This window comes from Lissotriton vulgaris, chromosome 10 (genome assembly GCF_964263255.1).
Source record: "Lissotriton vulgaris chromosome 10, aLisVul1.2, whole genome shotgun sequence".
Taxonomy (NCBI): domain Eukaryota; kingdom Metazoa; phylum Chordata; class Amphibia; order Caudata; family Salamandridae; genus Lissotriton; species Lissotriton vulgaris.
In genome coordinates this window covers 540,253,214-540,273,771 of record NC_141698.1, presented here as the reverse complement: position 1 = coordinate 540,273,771, position 20,558 = coordinate 540,253,214, and the positions used below count along the sequence as shown (strand labels likewise).

At 46.0% G+C, this 20,558-nt stretch overlaps 1 protein-coding gene across 2 annotated transcripts in view; it reads right to left on the bottom strand.

Moving 5' to 3' along the window:
• Nucleotides 1–2,203: 2,203 nt before the first annotated feature.
• Nucleotides 2,204–20,558, bottom strand: part of PTX4 (pentraxin 4) — a 102,486-nt gene continuing 84,131 nt past the window's right edge. Inside the window, exons 3-4 of one of the 2 annotated variants that reach the window (XR_015300695.1) lie at nucleotides 3,757–6,640; nucleotides 2,204–3,718 (exon numbers count right to left, since the gene is read on the bottom strand). Coding sequence is in view for 1 of the 2 variants with exons in the window: in XM_086941379.1 (XP_086797505.1) it covers nucleotides 6,000–6,640 (641 nt within the window). In the remaining variant the exon portion in view is untranslated. Of the gene's footprint in view, nucleotides 6,641–20,558 lie in introns of both variants that reach the window. The other variant, XM_086941379.1, reaches the window with a different exon arrangement.

The following is a 20,558-nucleotide window of genomic DNA, read 5'->3' as shown; positions in this document are numbered from 1 at the left end:
AACTAGTCTTAATACGTTATGACACAGTACAAAGATACTTATATATATATTTTTAATAATTGTAAAATGTTAAGAATAATGGTTTTTAAATGTGTTACACCTACAGTAATCTCTGTGATAAATATTATAAACTCATACTTACTTACTTACCCTTTTTATCGTTCCGCACCTTTGTGTCAGTGCCCCTACACCATGCACGGCTGTTCCACCTGAAACACCAGCAAATACAGAAAGCAGCTGCTTGGAAGTCAAGACACCCATCTCTCCATGAACATTGTTCTCCTTACCTCTATATGATCTGCGGTGGCTTACCATGAGTTCACAGATCAATTTCAAGATGGCGCCTGTGTCCCATAAAGTTTTGCATGGCTCTAGTTCTCAGGAAGTGCAGCCCTCATTGGTGTTACAGGCAAGTGCAAAGACTAGGTGAGTGATATTCAGTGAAATCCTTCCAACTGTTCTTCCCTCAATAATGGGTGCACAGGCCTGTAGTTGTGCATCCCAAGCTTTGAAACTTCCTTCCACATGCCCTGAAGACCTCGGAGTCTCCAGCATGGAGAAGTCTGAGCAAGACACATTTCTTATGACTCTCACTGGCTGCCATCAACAATTGCAAACCCAGCGTTGTCCTCCTACCACAGACTTAAATCTGTTAATGTGCTTTATTACTTCTCCTGCAAAGTATGCAACGCTTCATGGACTGGGCACATAAATCATAATGATGATTAGCATTACATATGCGTAAAATGAGAAATCCAGATATATGGGCCTCTTGAGAGGGGTAGAGGTAGACACGCGGGTCTGCAGTGGGTTGTTCCTCTATATCCTCCCACTTCTATATTGAAGTCAAGAACTCAAAGGATAATCCAAATGTGCTTTCCGGAAGGTATTCAGAGAAGCAGCTTTTGTTTGCGGCTAAACACGGATTATGGCCCCGCGGCCATAATCCGTGCCATTTACACCCAAATAAGGATAAAAGATACGAAGATGTATTTAAGTGAACAGAAATTCCACTTCGATTTAATGGTTACATTTATGAATAAGGATACTATTTAATTTAATTGAAAACAAGTTGTGCGGTTCATCTTTATTGTAACACTGACCGTAGATGTGCTATCAATGGAGGATGTGACACTCAAGTGTTTGTATAATGTATGTTCCTTGAACATTTTGATAAAATGTGGATTAACCCCTTCCATGCTGATGACGGCCGGGAGCCGTCATGGCACTCAGTGCTCGTGTGCTGATGACGGCTCCCGGCCGTCATCACCACACCCGCGATCGGAATGTGCCGCACAGGCGCAGAATCGCGGCTGCGCCCAAGGGGTTAATAAAACAATGAAATGGGACTCCAAGGGTGTGAATTATAACAATAGGAGAGTTAATTAGAGCCCGTGAAAGGAGTAGCAGAGGCAGGTAGTGGGGACTTAAGTGGTCTTACTGCAGTAGAATATGAAAGTGAATTCACATTTGATAAAGCTTCACACTATGTTCATTTCTTTTGTGTCGTTAAGAGCACAGGGCCCTGCCCCTCAACCTTTTTCCAATGCATGGAGAGTGTCTGTCTGGCTAAACAAAGGCCAGCATGGTAGACACTTTTCAAGCTTGGGTCAGACAGCCATGCGCTGTACATGCGCTGAATGAGCAGGCACGTTGCTGCCTGAGCTGAAATTTGCCATGTTGAAGATTTCACAACCCAGAAGGTGTGACTTCCTCAGCCTGGCAAATTCTTCTCTTAGCCTCCCCCTCATGATGAGGGGGAGTGTCAGTGAAAGACTCGAACCTGGGTGCTTCAAATTTAAGCCCTGAAGTGTCCAGGTAACCGCTGTCCAACACTGACGCTTGTCACAGAGCAACTCTCACTGACCCCATTCCACTCTGTGACGAGATAAGCAAGTTCCTCCTTCCACTGGCTGACCCTTGACAAGGTCAGCCAATGAGAAGAGAAGGAGGGATCTGACTTCTGTTCCTTATTTAACCAAAGCCTCCAGAACACAAGCAATCCTTCTGCTTCTCGCTCCCACCAGCCGATGTCACCTCTCCAGAGAGTAAGTCCTTATTGAATGTTGAATAAATGTGTGTATGTATGAATGTATCTGTATGTGCACATGCGTGCTGTTACAGACAGATGCTCACACTGATCTCTCTCACATTCACACTGTCTCTCTGAACTCTGAAAAAACAAGTCTTTTGTTTACACAGTTTACATGGAATGATTTATTGCAGAGGAAACATGTGTCACCATTGTCTGGAGTATGTTAAAATGTTCAAAAAAGCAATTGATTAAACATGGACTCACTCACCCTGCTTCACTCTCCTTTATTTTGCCAGTCCTACTGATCCAAGGCCCCACACACAGGAGCCATGAGCCGGTCAACAAAGCTTGTGTCCACAAGAGGTGAGCAGAAGGACCCGATGCAAGCCCCAACAAGTCCTGGTGGGGCCACAGGAAATGCCACAGAGCTTTACTTGCCACAAGGATAGGAAAAACATGATCTGGTAAGATCCAGGGAAAGGGGAGATGGACAGTGTTGAGAACCATAAGAAGGGACTAATCTGACCTGGTGGCATTCCAGAAACTGGCGGCCTCCAGGGACGAGGTACTGTAGACCGCCAGGTAGTAAGTGTGGCTGACAACATGGTGGAACCTGGGATCCAGTGAGGAACCCCTGTAGATCAGAGAGCGCTGAGGAGTCCTGTTCTCTCAGGCTTCTAGTGAGCCCCAGTGTTGAGCTGTTGTGTCCACACGTGATGAGCTGTGCAGTCACAGGATGGGGAGATGCTGGATCCCCCTGGAGTGTTAATATTGGGCCTTTGAGCAGTAAAAGTGGTCGCCCTATGGGTAACAGTTTTTTAAGGTAAAGATGTGACTCGCCACAAGGAGAGCAGTGATCATTTCTGACCTCCCAGAGGGGCACAGTGATGATGAGTATACATGCCTGACAGACATTTATAACTGACAGTGGTAGTGAGAGGGCAAAATAAGAGAAGATGGGGATCTCTTGTTCAAAAACAAACACCCCAAACCTGCAGAGGAATCTGGTATTAACTCATAACAAGCACTTCCATGTGAACATGGCACCCAGCCCAAGACAGGAGTTACTGTGAAATATATGTTTAACACAAAAATCTGAATATTTATATAATTTATAAAGCAATAATGCACGGTACAAAATAGAATTTTCAATGCAACACAACATAAAACAAAGATAGAAAGCAAACATAAACCGTCAATGTCTAGGGTAGGGATAATATATTGTCTCAGAGGAGCTATAATGCTGAAGGTTTACACCGCCTAGAAGGCATCTACATGTAATGCAGCTTAGTAGCTGTCTGTGTAAAGCATGTTGACCTGTGGCAGAGACGGTCACGCGCTGTAAAAACACTAACACACTGGTAATTCTAAAAAGCTGGTATGGCTAGGGCTCAAGAGTCCCATAGCAGGTAAAGCTGCAACTGACAACAACATCGAGGCACCGGCCTATAGGCAAATCGCTCTGTTTCACTATAGGCCAGTTTCCCCTCTGGCGCAAAGGGGCGGATTGAGCAAAGGCACAGTTCAATGGGCGAACAAACAAGGGCAGATGGCACAGACAATGGAACATGGCCAAGAGCTTCCTGCTCCCTTAGGGGGATTGTTTACGGCAAGTATTTGGTGCATATTAAAATGCCACCTTCCTTCATTGTTCAACTGTGACTGTAACCGAGGCCTTTGGGCCTCCTGCTCTGTGGTGACTGTAACCGAGGCCTTTGGGCCTCCTGCTCTGTGGTGACCAATCTGTTAAATCCACCAATGAGTGCTGGCACAATCGAACATGAGACACTCGTCACCAGCAAGGCGCCAAAATCAATATGTTCCTTAAAAGGCTAGTACAAACCCTAAAAGGCGTTAATGTAGTGTAGTGTAGTGTGCATACTCCCTCTAGCCTCATGGTCCAGGGTCTTCCTGTAAAGAATCTGCTTCCTCCCTGGCACCCATATCCCAGAGTCCACTCAGTGCATTGAGTCGAGATATCCAGGGGGCCAAGGTGCTCCTTCAGTAAAGTCCCTCTACACTCAGGTGTTTGGCACCACCAGTGAGAATCGCATTTAGTCCACTCAGCCACTCATACCCCAAGACCCAGGCAGAACCTTTAAAGTTTGCGTTCATAACATGAGCTCCCTCTAGTCTCCGGCACCAGGTACTCTTGGTGAGAGGATCACTCGTAAAATGATATCAATTCAACCTACGGGGCAGCACTCTCTATAGGCGGTGGCTTAGGAACATGGAGTCCCCGCCATACCAGGGACATCTTAAGGATTTTGGGAGCCCTGGGCCAAACTTATTTTGGGGGGTCCTGTTCCTGACAGCTTTGAATATATGATCCAATTTCAGCTCTTTCATGTCCTCTTTGGTCAGGTCACTGACATGGCACGCAATGACATAATTCAGCAGCGGCTCACTAATATTATTGCTAATAATCCTTGCGACCCCCGGCCCTTTCTCCTATGTGAGGTCCTGTGTTGATCTAAAAGACACTGTTTTTATGGCTGTCGCATGGTGTTGAAAAACAAAAATTTCTCTGTCAAATGTCTGCAATAGACTCCAATACACCACCCAAGTATAAACGTCACTTAAAACAAGCTGTGAAGAATTATTCAAGGTCATCAAGGCAAGGCAGAGCTGGTTCCATCATGGGGCCCCTGAAAGGCTGGAGCCCTGGGCCAGGGCCCACTTTGCCCATGCCTAGCACCATACATAACAACCTTGCTCTCTGTAAAGGTGCACCCGGAACATGGAATTCGGCTACCCTCCGGTACCAGGAATTCTATGTAAGAGGTACACTCAAATGTGGAATCCTGCTACCCACGGGGACCAGGAACTGTTTGTAAGAGAAGATGTGCTGGGAACCTGGAGTCCTGATACCTCTGGGGGCTGTAAATTCTATATAAGAGATGTACTGAGAACATGTAATCCTGCTACTGCTTGGGAGCAGGAACAATGTGTAAGAGGTGCACCCAGAACATGAAAACTGGCACTTACAGGAACCATGCACTCTAAATGGTGGGCTCTAAACATAAATCCTGCTTTCCTCAGGGACCAGAAATAATTAGCAAGAGATGTACCCAGAACACAGAATCCTGCTATCCCGGGATTCAGAACTCTGTGTAAGATATCGACTCAGAACATGCAATCCTCCTACCCTCAGACACCAGGATCTCTGTGTAAGAGGTGCACCCAGAACATGAAAACCGGTATCTCCGGGCACCAGGCACACTCAAGACAAGGAATCCTGCTCTCGGGACCAGGCATCTGTGTAGGATGGGCACCCTGAGCATAGAATCCTGCTGCCAACAGGGAACAGGCATTCTGTAAAAGAGGCAACCTCAACATGGAGCCCTGACATACCAGTGTCCATGTTGTTCCTTATAAATTGTGCTCAGTACCATGAAGCATTTGTGCCTTTTGAGTCCACTAAGAACTGTGCTTGGTCTATGGCCCTCCACTGTCATCACTGTAGAAACCCCCTTTCAAGTGAAGCTCAGTCCTTTTATTTAGTGGGTATCAGTCCCTACAGACTTTGCTTGAGATAGAACATGTTTATTTTATAATATTTGATGGAGCATAAACCAAACTCTATTTCTGTGGTGTGAGCCGTGCTGGGAAGCTTTCTCCCTTGTGTACAGTTTTCCTTGACATTCCAAATCTCACAGCCCGTTTATTTCCAGTACATGGACCTTGAATGACACGGGGCAGCCACACGTCAAGGGAACCTACAGAAGGTAAAAAGCAACGAAACTTTACACAACAATATTGTGAGACAAATGAAGAAGCAAATTCATGGCAGAGGTTCTACTGCGGTCGTCAACCACAAAGGGCGAATAGGAAGCAGTTGTCTACGTTCTTGGAAATATGTCCAACCTTCCCCTAAATCTGCCACAATTTAAGGCAGGCTGGTAGGTGTGACATCACGATCTTGACAAAGCTTTGCAGTTCTGGGTCACTAAAAACATGAGATTTACAGACAGTGCTCGAGGCAGGTGCAGTTCACCCTCTGTACAAGTCCACCGACAGACGCAACATCACCCAAGGCAAGTATAGCGCCTCGTGGCTGGCCTTTTCCTGTGGCAATCCCAGAGACCTCTCCAGGAGAAAGAGCTCGGTTCCACACAGCAAAGCCAGCCAAGCTGCCCACAAAGGCCTCTGAGCTGTCGAAACCCCCACCAATGGTGTCCTGCTCCTGGCCCAGCACAAGGGATCCTCCTGGTGGGATCTCATAGCCCTTCTGGAATCTGGAGCCGGTGGTTGCCAGCCGGCGGTCCACATAGAACCAATATTTCCCCTGGATGGAGGACCAGATGATGCATATGTGATGCCAGCGGTTGTCCAATAGTGCTACCACGGGTAGCTCCCGGAAGGCTGGGTCTCCGATGACAAACTGGATGGTGCCTTGATTTGTGCTGTTGCGGCCATGCAACACTAGTTTGTTGTCATTCTCCTCTGTGGCGTAGGACAGCATGGTACCCAGATAGGTGGCACCAGTCTTCACCCAGGTACAGATTGAAAGCTCATGGATCGCCTCTTCGAAACCAGGGCTGAAAATGGCCACATTCTCCAGGGAAGGACTGGGGAAAACCAACATGGAGTCCATGTTGCAAACTAGGAGGGAAATATAAAGAGAATGAGGTTATTACATTGCAGTGATATGCGGTATCTCAAACTTACATAAACAAAGAATGGCTGATGAAACAAATAAAAACTCTGTGTTTTATAAAGAGACTATACATTTGTTTTTTGCTGTGTGTGACATGCGAAAGAGAAACCGAAAATTAACAGTGACACTACAATGCACCAAGACATAAAGACATCACAGCAGCAGGTCACAAAGACTTTATAGGCAGCAGAAGATGCAGTGAGATGGTGAGAATGCAGGACATCTTACATATCATATGTAATACACTTGCGCCACAGAATAGCGTAGGGATTCTCCCTCCTCACACACACAGGTTCTTCCACCAACCACCATTGGCTCCCTGCTCCACGCAGGAAGGTTCCTCAAACCTATCCCTTAGATTCCGAAGGACAATGATGCACTGTACCTACGTGAGGCAGATGGCCCAAAACACGTGTACTGTAAGAGAAAGGGGTGAGGGCAAGTAGCAGTTAGCTATGCCAGTGGTTTGCCTTCGCTGGAGGTGCTAGGTGCTCTCACCCGAAATACTGGAATAGGCGTTCACCTGATGTCTCCAGTGCACTGTTAGTAGAGGCACCACTACATTACCAGTAGATCAGCAGGGACCTGGTGGGGTGTCAGGTTGAAGTTGCACTCTGGGGGGGGGAGGTTGTAGATGTGTTGCACCCTACCTCCTCCTTCCTTTACTGCATACCATTTTGTTGTTCCACCGCCCTTTGTGACAACCACAAACATAGCTACTGGCCGGGGACAGCCTTTACATTGCATGCGATACAATGCATGCCATTACAACGGGGTTGTTACAACGACAGCGTTGTTACATAGCAAACCATTACAACGCAAGTTGTTACAACGACTTGCTGTAGGGGACACAAGGTGGAGGATATAAAATCCAACACCTTCCCTACTGTTGTACAGACTGGAGTTGGAATAGTAAATTATACTATTCCAACATCCAGCTCCCCTACAGCTAGTCGTTGTAACGACTTGTGTTGTAAAGGTATGCAATGTAACATCGCATATTGCCACTGACCAATGTATGTATGTTCAAAAGTGCTGAAGAATTAAGGTAATCCCTATCATGTCTGGGCAATCACTGGCCTTTGGATCCCAGTCTCTAGACCAGAGGTCTTCAATTCTTTTTGCTCTGAGCCTCCCTAAGCAACATATTTTGAAATTGGGCCCACCTCCAAAACTTTATGGCAAGTTTGGGGTAGTGGGAGGGAAAGGGCGCATCATACAGGGCAGGGCTCATGAGATCACTTCAGCGTACTTTTTCTTTAGCTCTTAATCCATATTAAATGTAAGATATATAAAGCAACAAATGAATCAAACACAGCCATTATTTGACCCAAAAATACTACTCCCCATAACTGGGTTTTTGTGAGTCAGCACAACTGCACTTGCTACACTAATGATAGAGGAGGCCTTGAGCTGCAGGATACCATCTCTGCCTCTTCACACATTCCCCACCATGCCTGACAACCATCCAATCTTGAAATAGGCACTCTCCCTTTAAATACTAAAGAAATTAACTCCTACACATTCTCTCCCTTTTTATCTGCATGTGTACCCTCAGCCCTGAAAAGAAGCACCCATTCCCCCTATTTTGGAGTGAGAGTCATAATTATTGTAATTAAGCGAGCCCCTAAGACCCCTGGGGCCCAGTGCCGCTGCACCTGCTTTACTAATGATAGCTCCTACCTGCAAAGCATACATTCTCCTCTATCATTTGTGAAAAACAGGGCTTCCATTTTGCCACATCCCCCCTTCTTGCCATCTCTCTAAGGGCAAACTACGGTGTCTCTTCTACTTCAGTTTTTCCCTCCATTGAGCCATTGCTCCGAAGCCCAAAGCATTACTGGCATAGCAAGTGCGAATAAAACCCTAATACATGCAAGGAAAGATAGTAAAACAGACATGATTGGGGTTTAGTTGAGATCCTCATATCACTGGGCCCTGGTGACACTGTACCTGCAGTATTAATGATACTGTCTGCCCCTTTGTGTTAACAAAAGAAATCAGCAAGGGTTTCCTGACTCTAATGCTAGAAAGGACAATAGCACCCCCCCTCTACGCTTTTTTGTAGTAATGCGCCCACAATTGTGGTTCAGTGGCCACTTACACCCTTGGCCTCAGTACATGCTTCACTAATGGTAGTAAGGGACTTTTAAAAAAAAAAGCCAAATAAATAGCCACTTCCTCTGGGGGCATCTCTTTGCGTAAGCTGTCTCTGTACATTTGAAATGGGGAAGAAACAAGCAATGTCAAATCTAATAGGTCGCACCTATGCAATGTTTTTTTAGCTATGCTGTACGATAGCATGGTTGGTGCTCTGCATAACTTTAAATGAGCACTGTAGAAGCGAGTGGCGTTGAGTGGAGTAGAGTGTCATGGAGTAGAGTGTCAAAGAGTGAAGTGGTGTAAAGTATAGTGCCGTGGATTGGATTACAGTGGAGTGGCATAGAGTGGATAGCATGGTTGGTGCTCTGAATGACTTTAAATGAGCACTGTAGAAGAGAGTGGTGTGGAGTGTCATGGAAGGGCACAGAGTCGAATGTCGTAGAGTGGAGTAGTGTGTCATAGAGTGGAGTGGAGTAGAGTGTCATAGAGTGGAGTGGCGTAGCATGGAGTGGTGTAGAATAGAGTGGAGTGGTGTAGACTGTAGGAGACTGGAAAGGAGTAGTGAGTCATAGAGTCCAGTGGAGTAGCAAAGATTGGAATTACAGAGTGAAGTCGAGCGGAGTGGAGTGGAGTGGAGTAGAATGGAGTAGGGTAAAGCATTGTAGAGTGGAGTGGCAGAGTGTAGCAGAGTGTCGTAGAGTTGAATGGCTTATAGTGGAGTAAAGTGTCATAGAGTGGAGTGGCATAGAGTGGAGTGGCGTATTGTTATGTATTGCTCATAGGGCCAGTAAAGCTTAGAGAGTTGATAACAATTTATGTTCCAACTAGACACCAGAGATCCTCGCATCTTCATTTCCTCAGTATAACCAGGGAAAAGGAGTGAGATGGGGAGGAAGATTGTTTTCACACGTAGTACCGAAGTTGTGGAACAATCTTCCACCCAGTCTCAGAGCACTGGAAAATTAACTCTACTTCAGGAAGAAACTTAAGACATGGCTGTTTCCCCGTTTATGTACCAGAGGCCCTACCCTCAGCACAGTACTCACCAGCGCGGGAAAGCCTACGGGTAACCATGTACTTTACAAAACATAAACATAAACATAGAGAGTCTAAAAGTGGAGTGGCGAAGAGTGGAGTGGGGTGTTCTAGAGTGGATTGACGTGGAGTGACATGGAGTGGCACAGAGTTGAGAGGCGTCAAGTGGTGTAATTTGTCATATAGTGGAGTGCCATATAGTGGAGTAGAGTGGTGTGTCGTAGAGTAGAGTGCCGTAAAGCGTATTAGACTGAAATGAAGTAGTGAATCTTAGAGTGGAGTGGCGAAGAGTGGAGCGGAGTAGAGTGTCACAGAGTGGAGTGGGATAGACTAGAGTGACATGGAGTTGTGTGGAGTGTTGTAGAGTGGAGTGGTGTAAAGTGGATTAGAGTGTCATAGAGTGGAGTGGCACAGAGTGTTGTATAATGTTGTGGAGTGGTGTAGAGTGCATTGTCATAAAGTGAAGTTGCATAAAGTAGAGTAAAGTGGAGTGGCATAGATTATCGAAGAGTGTTGTGGCATAGAGTAGTGTTGTAGAGTGGAGTGGAATGGTGTTAAGTGTAGTGGCATAGAGTGGAGTGGTGTAGAAAGTACTGAAGTGGTGTGAAGTAGTGTAGAGTGAAGTAGCGTAGAGTGGACTAAAGTGCCATTGAGTGAAGTGTCATAAAATGGAGTGGTGTAGAGTGTAGTAGAGTGTCATAGAGTAGAATGGCATAGAGTGGAGTGGCATAGAGTGGAGTAGAGTGTTGAAAAGTAGAGTGATGTAGAGTGGAATGAAGTGTCGTAGAGTGGAGTCAAGTAAAGTGGCGTGGCATAGAGTGGGCTGGCCTAGAGTGGAGTGGCTTGGAGTTGCGTAGAGTGGAGTGGTGTCAAGTGGCTTCGACAGGAAAAAGTGTCATCGAGTGGAGTCGAGTGGAGTGATGTGGAGTTGAGTGGCGTAAAGTGGTACAGAGTGGAGTAAAGTGGCCTAGAGTCGAGTTGTGTAGAGTGCAGTACAGTGTTGATGTGTGAAGTCGAGTAGAGAAGGCATAGAGTGGAGTGGCATAGAGTGGAGTAGAGCTTTGTAGAGTGGAGTTGTGTAATGTAGAGTGGAGTGCAATAAAGTGGAGTAGAGTGATGTAGAGTGAAGTGGTGTAGAATGGAGAAGTGTGGTAGAGTGGAGTGGTTTAGAGTAGAGTAAAGTGGCGTGGAATATTGTAGAGTGGAATGGCATAAAATTGAGTAGAGAGCACCTCAGGTAACACTTCTCCTAAATAAATCTTTGAAGGAGGAGGAGTTCTCAACAATCTAGGAGCAGGCCTTAGTTGTGCCGTTAGCTAAGGTCTACACTCAACCACTCTGCATTGGTTCTATTCTTCCTAAGCAATAGATCACAATCAGTACAGCTTCCACCTTTCAGCTCTAGCCTCAAAGATTAGCACTTGGGAGTCCCTCAGGGCTCTTTTATGAGCCCCACATTACTGAATGTTCATCTAGCACCACAGGCTAACATTGCACAAAATAGAGGATTTGAGATCATTATGTATGCTGATGACATTCAACTGATTATTTCCATTGATGATAAGTACGACAAGAGAAAGGATTATCTAGTTGAGTGCCTTTCTGAGGAAGCTGAGTGGCTGCATATCCACTGTCTAAAACTTAATGCTGATAAATTAGAGATTTTGTTGTTTGGGGGTGCTTAAAAATTCTGGAGTGATTCGTGGTGGCCAACAATGTTAGGCCCCACACCTCAACCTAAGAAAGTAGTCAAAAATCTTGGCTTTCTCACTAACAATGCCCTGTTCCTGCAAGAACAAGTAACCAGGGTTCAAAGGATTTGTTTTAGACTGTTTTGTACCCTTTGGAAAGGATTCCGATAGATTCAATTAGCTTGGAGAAGGAACATAATTCAAACTTTAATCCTGAGTACAATATATAATGGAAAAGCATTGTATGTACCCATGGTCGAGTACCTGTTCACACAGCTCCAGACTATTTGACATATAGCTGCTAAACTTATTTGTAATAAAAGCAAAATGAGCTCAGCATCGGTCTGCCTTGACCAGCTCCATTGGCTTCCGATCCATAAACGAGTAATTTTTAAGCTAATGTGCTATGAGCACAGAGCATTTTATAGAAATGGACCTACGTTATTGTTGAACAAAGTCAACTTTCACAAACCCACACAGAACCTCATGTCAGCCAATAAGACTCTAATATCTTGCAGAAGAATCTAAAAATCCCAAATGGGTGGACATTCTTTTAACTTTTTGGCCTCCACTTATAGGAACAAGCTCCGTCAAGATTTACGCACTGTCTCAGATTTGCTGACATTTCAGAAAAAACTGAAGATATGGCAATACCCACTCTTGGTCCACAATCAAAACCAGTAACAATAATAGTCTAGCGCCAGAATATCCCTCTGGGGATGAGTTGTGTGCTTTACAAATACCCAGTACAAATACAAAATACAAGTAGAGTGGAGTGTCAGAAAGTGGAGTAGAGTGTTGTGAAGTTGTATGTTGTAGAGTGGAGTGTCGCAGAGTGGAGAGGGATAGAGAGGTGTGGAGTGGAGTAGAGTGGCGTAGAGTGGAGTGGCATAGACTTGAGCGGCATAGAGTGGAGGGTCGTAGAGTGGACGTTCAAAGAGTGGAGAGATGTAAAGTGGCATAGACTGGAGTAGATTGGGGTAGAATGTTGCACAGTGGAACAAAATGTCATAGAGTGGAGTGGTGTAGAGTGGTGCAGAGTAGAGTACTGGGTAGTATAGTGGAGAGGTGTAGAGTGGCATAGTGTAGAGTGTCGCTGAGTGGAGTGACTTAAAGGGAAGTATCCATGGTGTGGTAGCACATTGCCATTACATATAACACAGTTTCAATTGAAATTACAATTGCATTTCCATAGACATACAGTTTTACTGGTAAAACTATACTGTGCACAAACGATAATATGTGTAATTCTGCATCACCTAGTGCACTAATGTATTTTTATTGTATTAAAATATTTGTTTCCATCACACTCAAGAATTACTAAAATGTGCTTCATCTGTGCTTTTGTAATTTTGATTTATATTTTTGTACAGTTCATTTACTGGCATTTAAATTTTGCTGTGTGCCAGAAAAAACATAACATCCTGCAGCCGTTCTCACCCCAACATGATTTTCACATAATCCTCTCACTTTGGAGTCAGATAAAGAAAAGTAAACACTAACTTCCCTCTGAAGACATAGCTATAATTTGACCTCTGTCTTTGAATGCACAGAAAATGTGACAAGATAAAACCAAAATATAAAGGCATGTTTAATACTCATTCACATCTGAACTCCGGCCTGGTTATTTCGGGGGTGCTTCCCCACACCCCACTCTCCTACCTCCAGCACCTACGGCATAGGCAGGAAAATGAGGCAGAGGATTGTTTAAGTTATTCTGTTAGTATAGAGCACTGACCAAAATAAACAAGCTCATAGATAGAACAGTGTTCCTTACAGGCATGCAAGATTGATAAACTGGTAATGGCGGAAAAAAGAAATAGAAGTCAAGCAGAAAGACAGGAGTCCAGAAACCTCTTCCAAGATATCCAGCATGTTTACTGCTTCTTGAATTTCCTTTCAAATGAGAAAACTGGAAACACATGTACTCTTGTGGAGTACCTCTCAAAAAAAGGAAAGATTTCCCAGAAAGCGAGCACTCGTGCAAGAATGCCAGGAGCCAGCCAGAGAAGTGGTAAACATGCTTTGCTTAATTGGGAATAACAAACACAAGCACGACAGCCTACTACAAATAACGCCAGCCAATAGAAAGTAAGCAAATGTGGATGACAAAAGACAACGCCATTGGTAAGCAATGGGTGGAATGCATACCTAGGTCAGCTTCCTCCAGGCCCGAATATGTTTGTTGCAACCAGACAGCTGTGCTGTCTGTTAGGTTTCGACCTAATGAGCCCCCACTTAGTTTACCCTCTTCTGGGCCGCATGTTTGATACTATGCATGGATCTAGCTCCTTTCCTCTTGCCTGGGTCTTTACTCTCAGGTCCCAGGGGTCCGGAGGATTAGGGCTCTGCATCTTGAATGAAACTCTATTGGCCTCCTCACTACCACTCCATGGACTGCTCTTTTACAAAAATAGCTGTCCCTGAATGGTTAATGCTGATCTGCCTGAAAGCAAAGGGAGGCAGGGTGCAGAGAGCTACAGAAGAAACACGTTTTCTCACCAGCCTTTAATTGTTGGAGTCACCTAAAGCTCCATTGTCACAAAGATTGATAGCCTGATTGCGAGTTCGTCAATCCATCGGACTGCCGGACCTGTGGTGGAGGTGCGGCGGTGGTCGGTACCGCTGCACCAGTTGTCCGACTGTGGTACTAAAGAGTAAGGCGGTCAGACTGTTTTGGGATCACAACAAACGTCAGGGAACCGCAATGCTTGGCGATGGTGCGGCGGTCTGGGGCAGCAATATGCTTGGCGGTGCCGCTGCAGCACCACCAAGCATACTCTGAGTTTCCTCGGCCTTTTCCTGGCGGTGAGCCTGCCATGAAAAGGCTGGCAGTGGGGAAACAAAGGGGACCTTACAGTGCCCCCTGTTGCCCCTGTACACTGGGATGCATGCACCACCTGTGTGCATGCATGTCTAGTTCCTGCACGGCATGGGCTAAACAGTCCATGCCATGCAGGAACTTACTTTCCTGTACGCATGACGGTGCCTTTTTCAAAGGCCCCTCTGTGGGAGCGCCAAAGGACTGCCTGCCAGACCAGGAGAAAACTCCTAATCTGGCAGGCGGTCGACTTTGGCGGTGCAGGGCAGTGGCGTGCCACCCTGCTCTGCCTTCTCCTAAGTCATAATCAGCCCCTTAGTTTTTAGGGCTCGCCTGCTGTGCGCATGCATGTTACTGGGGGCCGACATTGCAGCAAAACCGGCCCCCACCCCTCCGGCCCACCGGGGTAACGCCTGGTGCCCGCTGCGGCCTGTCCGGCCCTGTATAGGAGGTCCGGGCTATTGACAGTAATGGAGTGTGCATTTGCTATTCGGACTCAACGTGCGCCTTGATACTGGTGTAGGATATGTACCGATCTGAACCAAAACAAATATAACTGCATGCTTAGCTTTTTGAAGCACTCTCTCTCTCAAAGGAAAGAGATGCACACACATCTTTTTGGGCTATACATGAAGGCTTATGGCCAAAATATCTTCATTTATACTTATTAGGAATTCGCAAAAGAAAGAATTCTACACAGCCGTAAATTGGTTTTACTACTTTGTAATTCTCTGTCACAAATGCGAAGAATAACACATTAGTAAACCCTGCGCACAGGAAGGGATTGAGTGGAACAAAGTGAGGTTGCTTTGTAAGTTTCTGAAGGCCCTTAAACTTGTACGTTTGCGGCCATTAACAAGCTCTTGTCTGACCTATTGCCACCAATAAACGGTTGGAGTTATAGTCTAGCAAAGGGCTGGAGTAACTCCTGTTCCAAGCTAGGAACGGGCACTTGCAGGGTTTAAGTGAGATTTAAAAAGGGGCAACTTTATATGGGGAGTGGCCTAAGACGCGTAGCTAGGTATCTTTTCCAAGAGGCGTGGCCTATACAATTAAGTGCGTTGCTTATCACGTTAACTAATATCCTGCCCTTCCCATAGTGAACCAACCGACCAGTATTTTGATGCCTCTATGTGTGCTTTCTGTTATTGCATCAGACACATCACAGAGGAACAGCCATGCACTTAAACCAAGCCACACCTATTGGATTTGGCAATGCTTGTTAGCAGTAGCAGATACATAAGTAACAACACTACATTAAAACAACATCCTGGAAAAAGCAAACACTTAGGAATGCAAGATTAAATAAAACGTGAAATGTAAACAGGATCTACATCGTTAATATGGGATACCTTAACGGTTTTTACGGATATATTGAGTTTTTTGCCTGTAAATTTCAGGACATGAACATGGGTAATACGGAACGTTTTTATTTCTGCTGGGTTTGAGACCTGGAGGGACCCGGCCTAATTAAAGCCCTGGAAACGTGCACCTCCGTTTGGAGGGGATGTTGGGCAAGAGGTTTCTCCAGTGTGAACATTGTTTTATCCCTGGAGAAAAAAAGAAACAAGTGTCACATTATGCTGCATTTTCCCTATGCGTTATGTATCCTATCAACGACTATGCAATATAGTGTTCAAATGGACATAATTTTTTTGTTTTGTGAAGACGACCCATAGAATATAAATCAATATTTATTGCGATCTTTATTAAACTTGCAACTACTTTTGGATCACTAGTGACATCTAGTGGTCATTTTTAATATAATGGCCTCACGGCTGACATATAGCAGAAGCGGCCACGGAAAACATAAAGTAGGGACTTAGAAGAGAAGAGGGGGGATTGTGAAACGTGGTATATGTTGCACGGGAGGCGGGGTTACTTGTCATCATTATAAACAAGCATTTACAATGCAATGGTTTCGCCTTTGGAAAAGTTAGAGTTATTGGCATTGTATATGCCAAATTTTGTATTTATGTTTTTGTTTCGAAAACAGATAAGTAAATGGCATTGTCATTTACATTGCCATTACCTTTTTTTTGCAGTCACTTGGCACTCTCTAGCACTCCCTAGTACTCTTTATGCACTCTGCATTTCATATGCACTCCCTGTGCACTCTGCACTCCCTATGCAGCACTCTGTATGCACTCTGTACTCTATATGCACCCTGCACGCTCCACTTCCTATGCACTCCCTATGCACTCTGCACTTTTTATGCAGCACTCTGTATGCCCTGTGCACTTTGTATGCACTCCACACTTCCTATGCACTCTGCACTCCCTATGCACTCTGCACTTATCATGCACTCCCTATGCACTCCCTATGCAGCACTTTGCATAGAGAGTGCAGAGTGCATAGGGAGTGCATAGAGAGTGCAGAGTGCCTAAAGAGTGCAGAGTGCACTCCCTATGCACTCTGCACTCCCTATGCACTCTGCACTCCCTATGCACTCTGCACTCCCTATGCACTCTGCACTCCCTATGCACTCTGCACTCCCTATGCACTCTGCACTACCTATGCACTCTGCATTACCTATGCACTCTGTATGCATTCTGCATTACCTATGCACTGTGCACTGTCTATGCACTCTCTGCACTTCTTATGCACTCTGCACTCCCTATGCACTCTCTGCATTCCTTATGCACTCTGCACTTCCTATGCACTCTGCACTCTCTATACACTCTGCACTCCCTATGTACTCTCTCTGCACTTTGCACTGTCTATGCACTCCCTATGCACTCTGCATTACCTATGCACTCTCTATGCACTTTGCACTCCTTATGCACTCTTTATACAATGCAATGGTTTTGCCTTTGTTAAAGTTAGAGCTATTGGCATTGCTCTTGACATTATTTTTATTTATGTTTTTTTTAGCATAAATAAATGGCATTGTCATTTACAATGCCACTAGCTTTATCTCTCGCAAATGACACACACAAACACACACAGAGCCCCCCCCCACACACACCCACACAGAGCCCCACACACACAGCCACACAGAGCCCCCCACACAGCCACACAAAGCCTCCCACACACACAGCCACACAAAGCTTCCCACACACACAGCCACACAAAGCTTCCCACACACACAGCCACACAAAGCTTCCCACACACACAGCCACACAGAGCCCTCCACACACACCCACACAGAGCCTTCCACACACACCCACACAGCACAAGCAGGCAACAGGGGCACAAGCAGGCAACAGGGGCACACGGAGGCACAAGCAGGCAACAGGGGCACACGGAGGCACAAGCAGGCAACAGGGGCACAAGCAGGCAACAGGGACACACGGAGGCACAAGCAGGCAACAGGGGCACAAGTAGGCAACAGGGACACACGGAGGCACAAGCAGGCAACAGGGGCACACGGAGGCACAAGCAGGCAACAGGGGCACTTACGGAGGCACAAGCAGGCAACAGGGTCACGAAAACTGAGGCACAAGCAGGCGACAGGGGCACGAAAACTGAGGCACAAGCAGGCGACAGGGGCACGAAAACTGAGGCACAAGCAGGCAACAGGGGCACACGGAGGCACAAGCAGGCAACAGGGGCACACGGAGGCACAAGCAGGCAACAGGGGCACACGGAGGCACAAGCAGGCAACAGGGTCATGAAAACAAGTACAAGCAGGCAAAAGGGTCACAAGCAGGAATTGTAATTTAGACGGGGCTTAAGTGGAGAACGGTCAGTAGGGAAGTAGTGCGGCTGGTGCAGTGGTACCAGGCCGAAAGGTGAGAGGGGCTGTCTGCACCCCAGTTTGGACAGTTTCCACTACCTAACAGGGATTGGTGGGAGGGGGGCGTACTTCTTGCTTGCTTTAGGGCTGTTACTTCGGGGACGCAGTGCACGCTCCTGCCTGCTGCCGCCGGGACACGACAACAGGCAGGGAGAGGACAGGCTGGGAGAGGGCAGGGAGGGGACAGGCTGGGAGAGGGCAGGCTGGGAGAGGACAGGGAGGGGACAGGGAGGGGACAGGCTGGGAGAGGGCAGGCTGGGAGAGGGCAGGGAGGGGACAGGCTGGGAGAGGGCAGGTTGGGAGAGGGCACTATGCTAAGTGCATCCTGTTTTAAATTGGTTTCTTTTTCCACGTCTATCTGCACTCCCTGTTGGCCAATTAAAAGCCTACACCTCATGTTCACCATGCTACAGGATTCACATAGTAAGAAAAATGATGAAAGGGGGCGACTTTAGTGAGAAAGCACGCGTTTCCCCCTGGGTTGCAGAGCCACATCTTCCGAAATAAGAATTCAAAGTCCTCTCTCTGCATATCTAGACATCTGCCTCCCCCTCCAATCATCTCACTGACAACCACACCTGACCAGTCAATCATTCGAGCTGTGGATTCCGCTTCAGCACTGATGGGCTTAACTTCTGCCCCTCCCCCATTGCAATATCTTGACGCTTTGCGAGGCAGTGCAGCTCGCTTGGGCCAGACCCCAGCACATATATGATGGTATGACGCCAGCCTATGTACACAGATGTGTAAATAATAATCACATTATAAGTAATAAGGGTGTGTGTGGGTGTGTGCGTATGTATATATATATCGTCCCCTCCTTCCCAGTCCATGAAAAGGGCTCCCGTGCTTGCTCCGGGGCAGCCCCAGGGTCTCTGCATGTTACTGGTCCCGTGTAGCCGAGGCCCAGGAAGAAAAGACACGGCTCAAGGTCAGCGGCTGAGGTTGAAACCTCTGGCAAGCAGCACTTCCAGCCCCTGCCCTCCCCCCTCACACACACCACCCCCATGAAGGATTCCTATCGACATAGTACTGCTACATGGGATGGAAAGATCAGTTTTATTTTTTTATTTTTATTTGTGCGTTTTTATATAGCGCGGACTTTACCCGAAGGTGTCAGAGCGCTTCACAATAGGAACAGAACTGATACATGGGAACATTACAAGTGAACAAAATATAAAAGCAAACGTTACATTAAATGAAGCACAAATGACAATCGTGAGCCAACAAAATACAAAAGCTCTTCAAATGTAAAGAAAGCTTCAGCACAACCGCTAAACAACCGAACGGGACGCGGTACAAGGTGCCGGGACACACAGAGCGCAAACACACACACCCTAGTGGCCTGAGCCACCCTCACAAGTGCTGCTGTGTGCAAGTGTGAAATAGGAAGTGGCGACAGAGGCCGATGTTCTTAGTACAGGTGTAGAAATCCTTTGTAGCTTTAGTGCACATCACAGGAAAATACAGTTCTTATTGGCTCAAAGAAAATATAGTAATGGCTTTGAAATACTGTAACTTAAAAGCATAGTTCAAACATACCAGAATGATGGAAAAATATATGGAAAAGAAAAGTAAAGAAAACAACATTTGCCAAGTCAAACATTTTGGTCTACAGGCCCTGGCACTGAGGCACACTTTTTTTAGGCAGATGTGACTGGGATAATAATACACCATCACGCATAGTGTGAGAGAGCCAGTGGCTCAAATGGGCTGACCCACTGTGCGGCAGTGGGTGGAATCAAAATGTGAATGGCAGTTGAACAGACAGTGGATGAAGAGGGCTGACCCAAAGCAAGTATTTGTATTCATGTTATTTTTTTTAATACATGATGCTATTGAGGCACATGTCTTCTTGCTAGAATCAAAATCAGGATGAGGTGAACTACTTGGGCATTCATCAGCATACATTTTCCATAAAAAATAAGATGAATCGCAAAATACAAGGAAGCCTATGTCTTCCCTGACTAACTAGGGAATCTTAGATTTTCGGCACTATGTGGAGGTAGATGCAATGGTTTAAAAATTTAGCAGTGGTGTGTGATTATTCTGTAGTTACTCTGGAACCGTCTAGTTGTTTTAGCCCACATAGCAAAGCCATTTCTTTTAGAAGAGTTTAGACCAGATGCAAAGTAAAATTGGGTAAATTGGTCAGAATCAAACAGTTCGGCCACACAGACCTCTCAAGATTGCCAAGTCCATGCTTGAATAGCTCACTCTGCCAAGTATTTTTCTTTGCATTCTGGGACTTGTAGTGCCAATTTTACAAAGAGCTATCAAGGACTGTGGTTCCCGATGGCAAAGAGAAACCCTAGACTGAATGATCTACTTATGCATGGGCCTGGGAAACTTGAAATCTCTGAGTCCGGAAGCCTGAATTTCAACCCTATTGGTGAAAACTTGAACATGTATGAGGCACACTGTATTGTAGCGGGCTAGCGAAGTCGAGTTGATAAATGTGTTGCACATCTGTT